We start from the raw sequence: 13,004 nt of genomic DNA, 5'->3' as shown, positions 1-13,004 counted from the left end.
AAATATACGACTTGGTGAAACAACTTTTGGACTCCGCATCTGACCCTGCTGTCCCTTATTAAAAAAAAAAGGTTTATGCCGAATGCCCAACGTGGGAAATGGAAAATACAACACACGCAATCTAAACAGGGCTCGCTTCTTTTTCTTTTTTGTTAATTTTTTCCCGAGGCAGGGCGCGGTAATTGTAGCCGGTTTCTGCGCCGAAGTTGCCGGCAAGCAAGGAGTTTCTTGCTGGTGATGCAAAAACACCCACTTGTGTACTTTCTGGGAGACATGGTTCCCGCTAGCTGGCATGTTAGTAAATGACGTGCTTGAGAAATGCAGAGATGGGAAGGCACACAGGATCCTAGCAGTGCTGATGCAGGTGCTGGTGCAGCTTTTTGTTCTCTTTGAGGGAATACCATGGGATCGGTTGTAAAAATAAAAAAGAAAGTTGAGCTTGAGATCTCACTCATGTAGAAGGTGCACATACCGCAGCGGTAGATGAATAAACCACATGCTAGCAGAGGCGTAGTCTTAATCTTTCCCCGAATGGCCAACCACACACCAACCAAACCCACATGGAGAAAAAGCAGGGGAGAAGTAGGGGGAAGTAGGGGGGAAGGGAGGAGAAGAGTCTTCTCTTGCCGTGCTATCTGCTATCAAGTATACATGGTTGAAGCTCCCCATTGGCAAGTCGGAGGGAGGCGTGGTTTGAGAGATATAGCCTCTTTTTCCCTATTTTCTTTTTATTTTTTGTTCCTTTCCAAGATTAAGAATGCTGAAACCTTCTTGCTTTTGACTTCCAATGACTGCAGAACAAGGCGAATTTGGTGGCAAAATAGATGTCATCAGGGGTAATGTCTCTTGTTTTCTATCTCTTACTAAGCTACATCTTGTGATTACCATCTAGTATAGCAGCAGCAGCGGCGGCCAGAAGCACCACGGCGATAAATTACCCGTGTTTCTTTCCCCTTCCTTTCACCTTCCGCGCGCTCTACGCGGGGTCTACATGAGCATACTACTTGTATCTTCCAAAAGTATGTGCATATCAACCACATTGTTCTACACACGGGACAGCCACCATGTCGTAATTGACCCCAGTGGGATGGGCATTGGCTATAATGTATCACTGGTGCCAGTATTATACTCGTAGACGACTAGTATTTTACTACAGTTTCACGATCACCAAAATTCTGCCCAATTTTTTTTTTTCTTCTTTAAACTTACACGGCACAGAAATCTTCCCCCACGCTTGCCCACACCCGCACTCTACTTCCCCCTCCGTCAACTCCCCACTGCCCACTGCCCACTGCCCACGGCTACTCCCAATCTACACACTGCTCCATTACCAGTGTCATCACCATCTATTCAGCTATTCCAATTCCATTTTTTAATTTTCATTTTTTTGCTATTTGTTTGAGGAGCCACAAGGGTAAAGGGTTCGCAGATAACTGATTTTTTTCTTTTCAATTCGCTCACGTTTTGTTTTGGGTTTTTTCGGTTATAGATCTTGGATTTGCCGTTTGCGCAATTTCTTACAACCCATCATTTTATGAATCACAGCAACACGAATAGACACCAAGAAGTAGGCTGGAATCATCAACTATTCATTGCATCGGCATAGGAAAAGAAAAAAAAAAACAGATAGAGCAGTAGGAAAAGAACCTCCAAAAAGAGACTTGAAAAAACAAAAAAAAGAAAAAGAAAAAAGAGAATCAGGAAGATTGTATCATCATGTCAGAACAGCCTCGGCCACAAGACCCGTTCAAAAACAACATGGATCTGGGGAACGAATCTCGGGAGATGTCATCGTCGGCAGGATCTCAAGAAGGGGCAAGCGGCAGCAGAGATACGGGGACTACTCTCAAAGGCGGAGCTGGGTCCAAGCAATCGAAACGTGCAACTGCCCAGGACTTGCTACATGTCAAACCCCCTAACCTCAAGGTCAGAATACACCGGTGGTTCTTCCTCAAAGGGTTGACCGACAGACCGCAGTTTATGCAAGAGGTCTACGACAATATACCGCGTACCATATTCTTCAACTATGAGATGCCGAGCACAATGAAAGACGACCACGGCCACCCCATCATTGAATACCCCAGGAACAAGATCAGAACTACAAAATACACCCCGATTTCCTTCTTGCCCAAAAACTTGCTTTTCCAATTCACCAACGTGGCCAATTTTTACTTTCTTTTGATTGTCATTTTGGGCGCGTTCCAGATCTTTGGTGTCCCCAGCCCGGGTTTGGCGGCCGTGCCCTTGATTGTTATCGTGTTCATCACGGCAGTCAAGGATGCTTTTGAAGATTACCGGAGAGTTGTTTTGGATGCAGAGTTGAACAATAGCCCCATCCACTTGCTCTCGGGCGTTCATAATCCAAATGTCGAGTCTGACGTTGTTGGCCCTTGGAGACGATTCAAAAAGGCATGCTCTAGAGCGACAAGAACGACATACAAGGGCATCAAAAAGGGTTGCATTTTCATGTGCGGTAGCAGAAGAAAGAAGCAGAACTTTATGCGAGAACAAGCTCATGAGAATGACTTGGCGTTGCGCAGAATCAGCACCGTTGTTTCGGACTACACCTACCATTCGGATCACCCGCGGTATAGCATCCACTCGCCCAGGCGCAGCATGCAATCTCCAAGAAAAAGCACGCAATCTAGAAGGAAATCGGGCCAAATGAAAATCCGTACACCAACCGAGCCTGTGCCCAATTCGTTGGTGAACCCTAGGCTTCAGTCGGAGAATGAGCAGCAGGGCCACGATAGAGCCAGCTTCAAGAATAGGTGCTGGAAAGACGTCAATGTTGGAGACATGATCAGAGTCAGGAACAACGAAGAGATCCCCGCAGATATCATTGTGATTTCGTCGTCGGATGCCGAGGGCAACTGTTATGTGGAAACAAAGAATCTCGATGGTGAAACCAATCTCAAGCAAAGAAAAGCATTGAAGTGTGGTGGAAACAATAACTTGAAACATTCAGAAGACTTGACTTCTACCAAATTCTGGTTAGAGTGCGATGCGCCAAACCCGCAATTGTACACGTTCAAGGGAACTATCCATTATGAAAATTACGACGCCAAGGGCAATCTCGTGAATGAAGACGAACGAGAGGCAATTACCATTGAAAATGCATTGTTGAGGGGCACCACTTTGAGAAACACCAAATGGGTCATTGGGCTCGTTGTCTACACAGGTAAAGAATCCAAAATCATGCTCAATTCTGGCATCACCCCAACAAAGACATCGCGCATTTCGCGCGAGTTGAATCTTTCAGTCGTCATCAATTTTTTGCTTGTTTTCATCATGTGTTTTGTCTCGGGTGTGGTCAATGGTGTCTTTTATCGCAAAACGGACAATTCGCGAGTGTATTTCGATTGGCACCCGTATGGATCAACCCCTGCGGTCAATGGTATCATTGCATTTTTCGTCACCCTTATCATTTACCAATCGTTGATCCCCATTTCGTTGTACATCTCGATTGAGATTATCAAAACCATCCAGGCGTTTTTCATCCACTCCGATGTCAAGATGTACTATGCTCACTTGAATTTCCCATGTATACCAAAGAGTTGGAACATTTCCGATGACTTGGGCCAGATTGAATACGTCTTTAGCGACAAGACGGGCACATTGACTCAAAACGTGATGGAGTTTAGAAAATGCACCATAAGTGGCAAGTCGTATGGTTTGGCCTACACCGAGGCTAAACAAGGTTTGGACAAGCGGCAGGGAATTGATATCATTGACGAGGCCAATAAGTGGAAGATTGCGATTCAAAACGACAAGGACTTGATGATGAAGTACTTGAATGAGTATTCCCATAACGATCAACTACGCGAGGAGGACATCTCGTTTGTCTCGAGTCAATACGCCAAGGACACGTTGCCACCAGAGGTACCAAATGAAGACCAGAAAATTGCCAATGAAAAGTTTATGTTTGCATTGGCCTTGTGCCACACCGTGGTGACCGAGGAAAATGCAATCGATCCCCAGTTGCGCGACTTTAAGGCTGAGTCGCCCGATGAAGCAGCCTTGGTTGCCGTTGCCCGAGATTTGGGTATCGTGTTCAAGGAGAGAAAGAGAAAGTCCTTGATCCTCCTGGTTTACGGCCGCGATGAAGAATACGAAGTCTTGGATATCGTTCCATTCACGTCGGCGAGAAAGAGAATGTCGTGCATCGTCAAGAGCCCCAAGGGAGAGATTATGTTGTATTGCAAAGGTGCAGATAGTGTCATATTCCAGCGGTTGGACCCTCGACTCAATTCGCATGAAGTTGTCAGCAAGACTGCGTTGCATCTTGAAGATTTTGCCAATGAGGGTTTGAGAACATTGTGCATTGCGTCTAAGCAGTTGGATCCATCATGGTATAGCCACTGGTCCAAACGATACAATGACGCGCTTGCTTCTATTGAAGACGACCGGGAGGAACTCATTGAGGAAATGGAAAACGAAGTTGAGACGTCGTTGGTCTTGCTTGGAGGAACTGCCATTGAAGACCGTTTGCAATCGGGCGTACCGCAGTCGATTTCCACGTTGGGCCAAGCTGGTATTAAATTGTGGGTTCTTACCGGTGACAGAATCGAAACTGCCATCAACATTGGCTTTTCATGTAACTTGTTGGAGAATGATATGAAGCTACTCGTGATACGACCCAATGAGGCCGACCCCGAGAATGCAGAATACATCGATGAGATGATTACCAAATATTTGCAAGAGAGTTTCCAGATGGAAGTGTCTAGTGCCGATAAAGTCGAAAGTTTGATCAAAGCGGCCAAGAACGACCACTCCATCCCAGATTCGCGATTTGCGTTGATTGTCGATGGAGCTGCACTCAGCTTGATCTTCCAAAACTTTGATAACCATCCCAATGAGAGTGTGCGCACATTGAGCGACAAGTTTCTCATCCTCGGCAAGCAGTGTAAGTCCGTCTTGTGTTGCCGTGTCTCGCCATCTCAAAAGGCCGAAGTTGTCAAGATGGTCAAGAATAGATTGAAAGTGATGACGTTGGCAATTGGCGACGGTGCCAATGACGTGGCCATGATCCAAGCAGCCAATGTTGGCGTGGGTATCGCGGGAGAAGAAGGCCGTCAAGCGGTGATGTCGTCGGACTATGCCATTGGCCAATTCAGATTCCTCACTCGTTTGCTCTTGGTGCATGGACGATGGGACTATAAACGATTGGCGGAAATGATCCCGTGTTTCTTTTACAAGAATGTCGTGTTCACGTTTACCTGTTTTTGGTATGGTATCTACAACAACTTTGACGGGTCATACCTTTACGAATATACTTATCTTATGTTTTACAACTTGGCCTTCACCTCGTTGCCTGTGATTGTGCTCGGTGTGTTGGACCAGGATGTTTCCGATACAGTTTCGTTACTCGTTCCTCAACTATACATCAGCGGCATTTTGGGTAAAGACTGGTCGCAATACAAGTTCATCTGGTACATGTTTGATGGGTTGTACCAATCGGTGATTTCATTTTGGTTCCCCTATTTGTTATTTTACAAAGCCTTCCAAAACCCGCAAGGCATGACTATTGACCACCGATTCCTTATGGGTGTTGTTTGTGCATGTATTGCTGTTTCAGCATGCAACATTTACATTTTGCTCCAGCAAAAAAGATGGGATTGGCTTTCGCTTTTGATTTATGCAATTTCCTTGCTTCTCGTCTATTTCTGGACCGGGGTCTGGAGTGTCAATGCCAACTACTCGGGCGAGTTTTACCGAGCCGGTGCGCAAACCTTGGGCACCTTGGGAGTATGGTGCTGCATCTTCATCGGTACCATTGCGTGTCTCCTTCCTCGGTTCACTTTTGATTTCTTGCGTACCAACTTTGCTCCTTCAGACGTTGACATTATCCGGGAACAAGTGCGCAACGGCAAATACGACGACTTCCCCACGGGATACGACCCCACCGATGCAGACGACGTTGAAAGACACCGGTTGCTCTGCGAAATCATCAACAAGGATCCACAGCTTTTCGAAAAAATGGAGGAGGAGTACAAGGAAGAGCACCAAGAACGCGAAAACAAGTTGGAAAAGACCTTTAGTACCATCAAGCGCAAAACCACGATAAGCACCCCTCGATCGAGACAAAACAGCGTCCAAAGATTGAGAAGAAACACGATCCAGGACCAGTTCCACAGACAGATCCCCTTGAATGTGTTGCGGCAGGAGATGATCAACAGCGGAGAGTACAAAACAGCTAGAACCTCGTTAGAGAGAATAAGCACGTCCCATGCCGTGCCTGGTGTGACTCAAGCAGAGACATTGTTGCAGTACCACACCAGAAACAGCATGAATATGATTCGGGAATAAAGTTTCAATTAATTTTGCATTATTATTTATACTTTTGTTTTCTATATATCCTTTTTTTTTTTTTATTAACTTAATATACATTAGATGAGACCAAACGCTGTTGATGAATGAATGAATACTGACACCATTAGAAGAGGAAGCCAGCGGTCGGATATTAGTTACGGAAGCCGCACGTGTTACCGTAACAGGGAAATTTTGCAGTGCGGATCAAGAGCCGCTGTGTCCCAGTAGGGAAAAAAAGACCCATCAGCACGTGACAGAGTTTGCTTTGAGACACGGAGAAAAATTCTTTTGGGTCCCGCTTTCGGCATCCACTCCTATTTCATTCTCGCACGTGACACACAACCGATCCCTGGATCAAGATACACCAGCGTGGGGAGGGAATTTGCTTGAGCTGAAAGAACAAAAAGGAAAAGGGTGTATTGCCAACCAAGACGATCTCGGCTGCGAAATCCGGCTCTGCCTGGTTCTGCTTGGTCGTGTCCTCCAAGTGCGTTGGCCGTTCTTTCTTCTCTCACAGATAAAGTGGACCCCCCCCCCCCCCTTGGTATGATTCATTCACGGCCATGCCCGTGCTCCCTCTCTCTTTCTCTCTCAACAAAAAAAACAACAAAAAGGCAGAGCGCATGTACACCAACTTAGCAGAGGTTATAATTTTTCAGATTTTTGACAGCCAAATTCAACAGCTGTTCTTTCTTTTTTGACCAGTACCGAGAGACACACACACAACAGCAGCAGCAAGCGATGAAGATCTCCGACAAGTTGCACCAGGCACACCAGGTGTCGTCGCGTCCGCCGCCGGCCACTTTTTCGTTTGAATTCTTTGTCCCCAAGACGTCGCAAGGAGTGCAGAATCTTTACGACAGAATGGACAGAATGTACGACTTGAACCCGATTTTCATCGACATCACCTGGAACGCGGGCGGGCGGTCGTCGTCGTTGACGAACGAGATGGTGTTGACGGCGCAGTCGACGTTGGGGTTGGAGACGTGCATGCACCTCACGTGCACCAACATGAAGATTGAGTTGATTGACGAGGCCTTGGAGAAAGCTTTCAAGTCCGGGTGTCAGAACATCTTGGCGTTGAGAGGCGATCCGCCCTTGGATGGCAGTGAGTCCACGGGAGACTTCAAGTATGCCAAGGACTTGATCCACTACATTAGAAAAAAATACGGCAGCCATTTCAATATTGGAGTTGCTGCTTATCCCGAGGGCCACCCTGAAGAAGAAGACGAAATGAGAACGTTGCAGTACTTGAAAGAGAAATGCGATGCCGGAGCAAATTTCATCATCACGCAAATGTTTTACGATGTCGATAATTTCATCTCGTGGTGTGGGAAATTGAGAAAATTGGGAGTGGAAATTCCCATCATCCCTGGTATCATGCCCATCTCGACCTATGCTGCATTTATTAGAAGAGCCAAATGGTCCGAGATCAAGATTCCTCCCCATTTTTTGTCGGCGCTTGACCCGATCAAGGATGACGATTTCTTGGTTAGGGAAAAGGGCACCGATTTGGTTAGTGAGATGTGTCGGAAATTGATTGACTCGGGCCACGTTAACCATTTGCATTTCTATACCATGAACTTGGAAAAGGCCACCGTGATGATTTTGGAAAATTTGAATCTCATTGAAGCGATCAAATGCCACGAGACTGTTGGGGGAACTGAATTGCCATGGAGGAAATCTTTACACCCAGAACGGTCAAAGGAATCCATTCGTCCAATCTTTTGGCAAAATAGAAAATACTCGTACGTTTCCAGAACCGCCACGTGGGATGAGTTCCCCAATGGTAGATGGGGTGACTCGAGATCACCGGCGTTTGGTGATATCGACTTGTGTGCCTCTGAATTGTTGAGACAGTCCCCCAAAAGAGCATACGAGTTGTGGGGTACTCCCGGAAGTTTAAAAGAGTTGAGTGACATTGTCATTTCGTACTTGAAAGGAGAATTGAACTCTTTGCCGTGGTCGGATGGTGCTGTGGGTGAGGATACAAAAGTCATTGTCGACGATTTGATCGAGTTGAACAAGAGAGGGTTGTTGACCATGAACTCGCAGCCTGCACTCAACTCGGTGAAATCGTCAGAGCAAGTGTTTGGATGGGGGCCCAAGAATGGATACGTTTACCAAAAGCAGTATTTGGAATTCTTTTGCCACAAGAACATCATTGCAAAGTTGCTCCAGGCGATTGACGAGTTCAATACCAACCAAGGAGAGTCGTCGTCGGCAATCATCTCCTACTACGCCGTGGACGTCCATGGAAACTTGACCACCAACTGCAACGACGACGATATTAACGCCGTCACTTGGGGTGTATTCCCAGGCGAGGAGATATTGCAGCCCACCATCGTTGAAAAGACCTCTTTCCTTGCCTGGAAAGATGAAGTCTACAGATTGTTTTCCGAGTGGAAAAAAGTCTTGGCGTCAAACTTGGTCGAGGCAAAAGACCAGGCCAAGCTCCAGCTGTTTGAAAACATGATGACTGAGTTTAGCCTGGACTTTGTCTTGTGCAACTTGGTCAATAACGATTTCATAGACTCAAACTCAACATTATTCAAGTTGATCTACGACTTGAATCTCGACGTGTTGGCATAATCTTAAAAGCTAAAGGAGGTACTTTCAACATCAGTCCCCCTTTGTTTTTTTTTTTTGTTCTTCTCAAATGCCACGCTTACCACGTTCACCACGCTTAATGATTTATACGGCCAAAACTTAAAAAGAAAACAACAACGAGCAAGCATTTTTTTACGCATTTCAACATTCTACATTCAACATTCAACATTCATCGACAATATTTAGTTCAACAACAAATTGTTACAAAAACTGGTTTTTTTTTTATATATATATTTTTAAAAAAGAAGAAGAAGGGCATATTCACGAAGGAATAGGTGGGGTTTTCCCTTTCTTTTTTCTTCTTTTTTTTTGATTTTTGCATCCTCAACGGCATGGATAGTTACAGGTATAGACAAAGTAAAAAGTTATAATTAGACATTATAGAATGGACCTTGGGCTGTGGAAAGTGGAAGTTGTAGCAGAACCTGGTACCCGAGTGGGAGTTCCACGTCCTGCACACAACTCTCATATTACTACCAACTTTTTCTCATTGGTTATCTCCAACCTACGCACACAAGAGCCGAAAAACCTGCCACCAATTGGCTTGAACCTCTGCACTTTCTATCGACTTTATTCAACTTCCACCAACTTCAATCAACTTCAATTAAGTTACCCAACGCAAGCATGTCCGGAGGTCCAGTGCCAGTGTGGAAGAAATACACATCCCGTCCGCAGGGAATATGGGAAACGTTGAGAAAGATACTCGTGCTCGTCCCCAATAGATCATCAGGTAATCCGCTAGTGTCCCTTTTCCGCGCAACACCACCAGGTGAACGAATCACAGAGGCAAGCCAGTACGAAGAGCCATTCACGGTGCCAGCGGGGGACATCAAGAACAACCCATACCACCAGCGCGACTATCGTCGTAACTATCCGCAGTTGCATGCGTTTGACCAGACGAAGATTTCAGGCTTGCTCACCTTGGGCTCGGAAGCAGCTCCGCGCGTCTCCATCGGCGACAAGGGCACCCAGGAGTTATCGACGTTTACTGCCCCGGGCGAAGTTGTCAGCTTGAGCTCTACATTGACCAAGATTCCCGAGTCGGTCGTCAAGGGCCAGATTTTGGGGTCGTCGGGCGAACCTATCGTTGCGCCAAGTTTGCACAAGTTCAAATGGCAGATCTTGCCTGAGAATGTCCATGGGATGTATCCTGATAAGTACCCGGTGCGTATCTTCACTGAGGTCAGGCTGGGCGAAACACAGCCTCTTCAACAGAGCACTACCCCAATCTAAGCGGAGGGTTGTGTGTGTGGTGTATTTATCACGGGTCGTAGAGAAAACAAAGGGAATGTAGATGGTAGGCCATATAATCCAAACCAACAAATCAAATAATCAACTGCAGAAGTCGAAGTAGAACATCTCTGTGCTGGCGCTGGCAGCATGAATTCGTCGAGTGTAGATTGTGTCTCGCAGGGGTGGATTTGCATCCAGGGAAGTTGCAAAATGGGGTGGTCGGAGATTACAACGCCAGCGTCTCGAAAATCCACCATCTTGGAGATCGAGCTCGTGTCAAACTCCAATTTGTCATCTAGGTAGGTCCGGAAACTGTAAATCGGCACCGTGTAGAACTTGTCGTAGGAGATTGTAAAGTCGATCTTGAGTGGTGCGTCGTCCAACGTCAAGCTCACGAAAAGGTAGCATGATTCCTCGTGGCCCTGGTGGGTTTTTATGGTGGTGTATGGAATATGATACGCGATCGGCGAGTGCAAGTTTGTCAATATGGTGTTTTTCAATTGCGGGAGCGCGGAGTTGAACTCCTCGATTGTTATTTGGGGCATGAATCGAGTTGGTGAAGGTTGAACCTGGGGGGGGAACGTATTGGTTAAGAAAACTCAAAATAAAAAGAAAAAAATGGTGAACCAACCCCCGCGTGAAATAGTAGCCGTAACGTGGCAGGCAAGGCGATTTCAGTCAATTAATCTCTCTACTTAAACCTATACAAACCTAGAAAAGAAAAAGAAAGAAAGCTAGCTAGCTGTCTTCGCTAAGCTGGTTGGTCAGCGAGAGCACTTTCCATTGAACCAGTGCAGAACACTATGCTATACTTCGACCCCACCCTTCACCTTTGGGTAACGTTTCCGCTGCTGTAGCAGCAGCTGCTGCTGCTGACCCTTTTTTTTTCAATAACGCAACGTAACAAGTGTCCTCGGCAGCAGCAATTCCAACTTGAACACGGGACTCCAAATTCCCGCATACACATACACGCAGCCTTGAATCTTTCCACTCTTTTTTCTTTCGTAGTTGACCCCCATCACCGCCACTTAATTATCCTCCTTCCTATCTTCGCCACCCAGCTTGGGGGTGCTTTCATTCAAAAGCCCGCTCTTGCCATTTGCAAAGATTTGCGCATTCAGAGCACTAATCGAGTTCCTCACTGACATCTCCTTGACCCTCTCGGCACTGGGGTGGTTCAAGGGTAAGCCGCCAGCAGTGCCCAACACACCACTGAGGTTCTTATTACCGGGTTTCTGCTTCTGCATGGCGTAATCTCCACTATCAAAGTACTTTTTATCGTGGAATTTCGAGCTGAGTATCTGCAGGGTAGTGGGCAACTTGCCGTACATTTTGTAAATTCGAAGTTCCTGAGGCGATAGTTTGGACAAGTCTATGTTTTGGGTGTTTGTTGGTTCTGCGAGGGGGTCATCTTCCGTGTAGTTGGTTGACATGGCAAAGTATGCGATTGGCCTCAATTGGTTATTTGGTTGGGTGATTGGGTGATTGGGTGATTGATTGAAGGCGAAAGTAGTGATAAATTTGGCTGACGTGGGCTGGAAAAAAAAGGGGGATCTACAGCAACGATCTAATATCTAGAGAGTCCTTAACTATTGATGTGTGGATTCACGTAGGGGCTACCAAGTCACCCCACTGCCAGGTCTTTCAGCCAGATATATCGATCCTCCTTCAGGTGGATGTAACCCCAACCTGTATCGATAAGATGTTACTGTAGAGACCTCTTTCTTATTCTCAGATTCCTTGCTTTCCTCCTCCTCTTGCTCTTCTTCCTCCTGGCTTCAAAGGCCTAGAATGTGCTTGATAAGGCTAAACTGAGTGAAAATCAAAATTGCAATGTCAGCCAAATACACAATCAAATCGTACATCTCCAACGGGATAGGCAACCAGTTCACCGGCATCTTCTCGATGTAGAACAAGAATTCCAATGAATCGTCTCGTTTCAAAACACGCTGAGGATCCAACGCTACTCCAAAGAATCTGTAGTCCACCCGCAAGTAAAGATCCAACTCGGCACTGCGGCCTTCTTCCGGTCCGAGAAGCTCGTGCGTCTTTATGTACTCGTGCGATATCCTGAACTCATAAGGCGATGTGGCGGGCCAGCAAAGTTTAATGAAGTATAAATCGCCGTTTTGCATGTTCGGGTCGCCCAAGTGGAAAAGCAACGTCTTGCGCGGTTGCGCGATTGTATCGTACGGTACGCAAACTATATTCCAGACTAGCGCCTGCTCGTTTCTCGGCAGGAGTTGATCTTCGATAGTCTCGATGGGGTGGTTGAGTACAACTGAGTGCGTGAGGTTCAAATTGATGATCTGCTCGTGCGTTTGTAGTTGGCGGTGGCTAGTGGGAATGTTGTAAAATTGCGGAATTTTGACGAGGTGAGTCTCCGTATTGGCTAGACACGTCGTGAAAACGTAACATAGGGAGAGTACATGTGCATACCGTAGGATCATTGGCGAAATCGACTTTGTCTGGTGAATATTTTAAAAGTGTTGAAATGTTGAAATTTTCAGTCAATTGAGTCGAGTATGGGAAATGCGACACTTTTTGCGCGTTTTCCTGTCCTCGAGCGTCACGTGACTTGGCTTTACATGTGTCCTTCTTCTCTCAAAAATCTGAACAAGCATTTGGGGTCCCAGTGTCTGGAGCAGATACCCCGGGTTCAGGTAAGTGTTTGTACTGATGGTTTCCACGCTACAAAAAAAAAGCTCGTCATGTTTTCGTCCTTTCCAACGCTGTTGGCAAGAATAGTCTCTGGTTTCAGTTTGGCAAGTCTGTTGTCCTCAGACGGTGTTGAAGAAGTGAAGGATCGGAGTAGTGAAAAATTAGCCGCCTCTTCTTTTTTTTTTTTT

At 46.2% G+C, this 13,004-nt stretch overlaps 5 protein-coding genes across 5 annotated transcripts; 3 read left to right on the top strand and 2 right to left on the bottom strand. All coding sequences in view use genetic code 12, as the record gives it.

Annotated features, from left to right (window-relative positions):
- Positions 1-1,716: 1,716 nt before the first annotated feature.
- On the top strand, positions 1,717-6,309 carry LODBEIA_P23210 (uncharacterized protein; the record flags this gene model as incomplete). The annotated part of the gene is made up of 1 exon (XM_066972308.1): positions 1,717-6,309. The coding sequence occupies one exon, from the start codon at positions 1,717-1,719 to the stop codon at positions 6,307-6,309; it is 4,593 nt and encodes a 1,530-aa protein (XP_066829259.1).
- Positions 6,310-7,053: 744 nt separating this feature from the next.
- LODBEIA_P23200 (uncharacterized protein) lies at positions 7,054-8,904 on the top strand (the record flags this gene model as incomplete). The annotated part of the gene is made up of 1 exon (XM_066972307.1): positions 7,054-8,904. One exon carries the CDS (start codon positions 7,054-7,056, stop codon positions 8,902-8,904), a length of 1,851 nt encoding a protein of 616 aa, XP_066829258.1.
- Positions 8,905-9,546: 642 nt separating this feature from the next.
- Positions 9,547-10,155, top strand: LODBEIA_P23190 (uncharacterized protein; the record flags this gene model as incomplete). Its single annotated transcript, XM_066972305.1, has 1 exon — positions 9,547-10,155. One exon carries the CDS (start codon positions 9,547-9,549, stop codon positions 10,153-10,155), a length of 609 nt encoding a protein of 202 aa, XP_066829257.1.
- Positions 10,156-11,183: 1,028 nt separating this feature from the next.
- LODBEIA_P23180 (uncharacterized protein) lies at positions 11,184-11,588 on the bottom strand (the record flags this gene model as incomplete). Its single annotated transcript, XM_066972304.1, has 1 exon — positions 11,184-11,588. The coding sequence occupies one exon, from the start codon at positions 11,586-11,588 to the stop codon at positions 11,184-11,186; it is 405 nt and encodes a 134-aa protein (XP_066829256.1).
- Positions 11,589-11,933: 345 nt separating this feature from the next.
- On the bottom strand, positions 11,934-12,605 carry LODBEIA_P23170 (uncharacterized protein; the record flags this gene model as incomplete). The annotated part of the gene is made up of 1 exon (XM_066972303.1): positions 11,934-12,605. One exon carries the CDS (start codon positions 12,603-12,605, stop codon positions 11,934-11,936), a length of 672 nt encoding a protein of 223 aa, XP_066829255.1.
- Positions 12,606-13,004: the final 399 nt, after the last annotated feature.

The sequence above is a fragment of the Lodderomyces beijingensis genome (genome assembly GCF_963989305.1).
Source record: "Lodderomyces beijingensis strain CBS 14171 genome assembly, chromosome: 3".
Lineage (NCBI taxonomy): Eukaryota > Fungi > Ascomycota > Pichiomycetes > Serinales > Debaryomycetaceae > Lodderomyces > Lodderomyces beijingensis.
The sequence above is the reverse complement of the archived record's forward strand: the minus strand, read 5'-3'. Positions and strand labels throughout refer to the sequence as shown.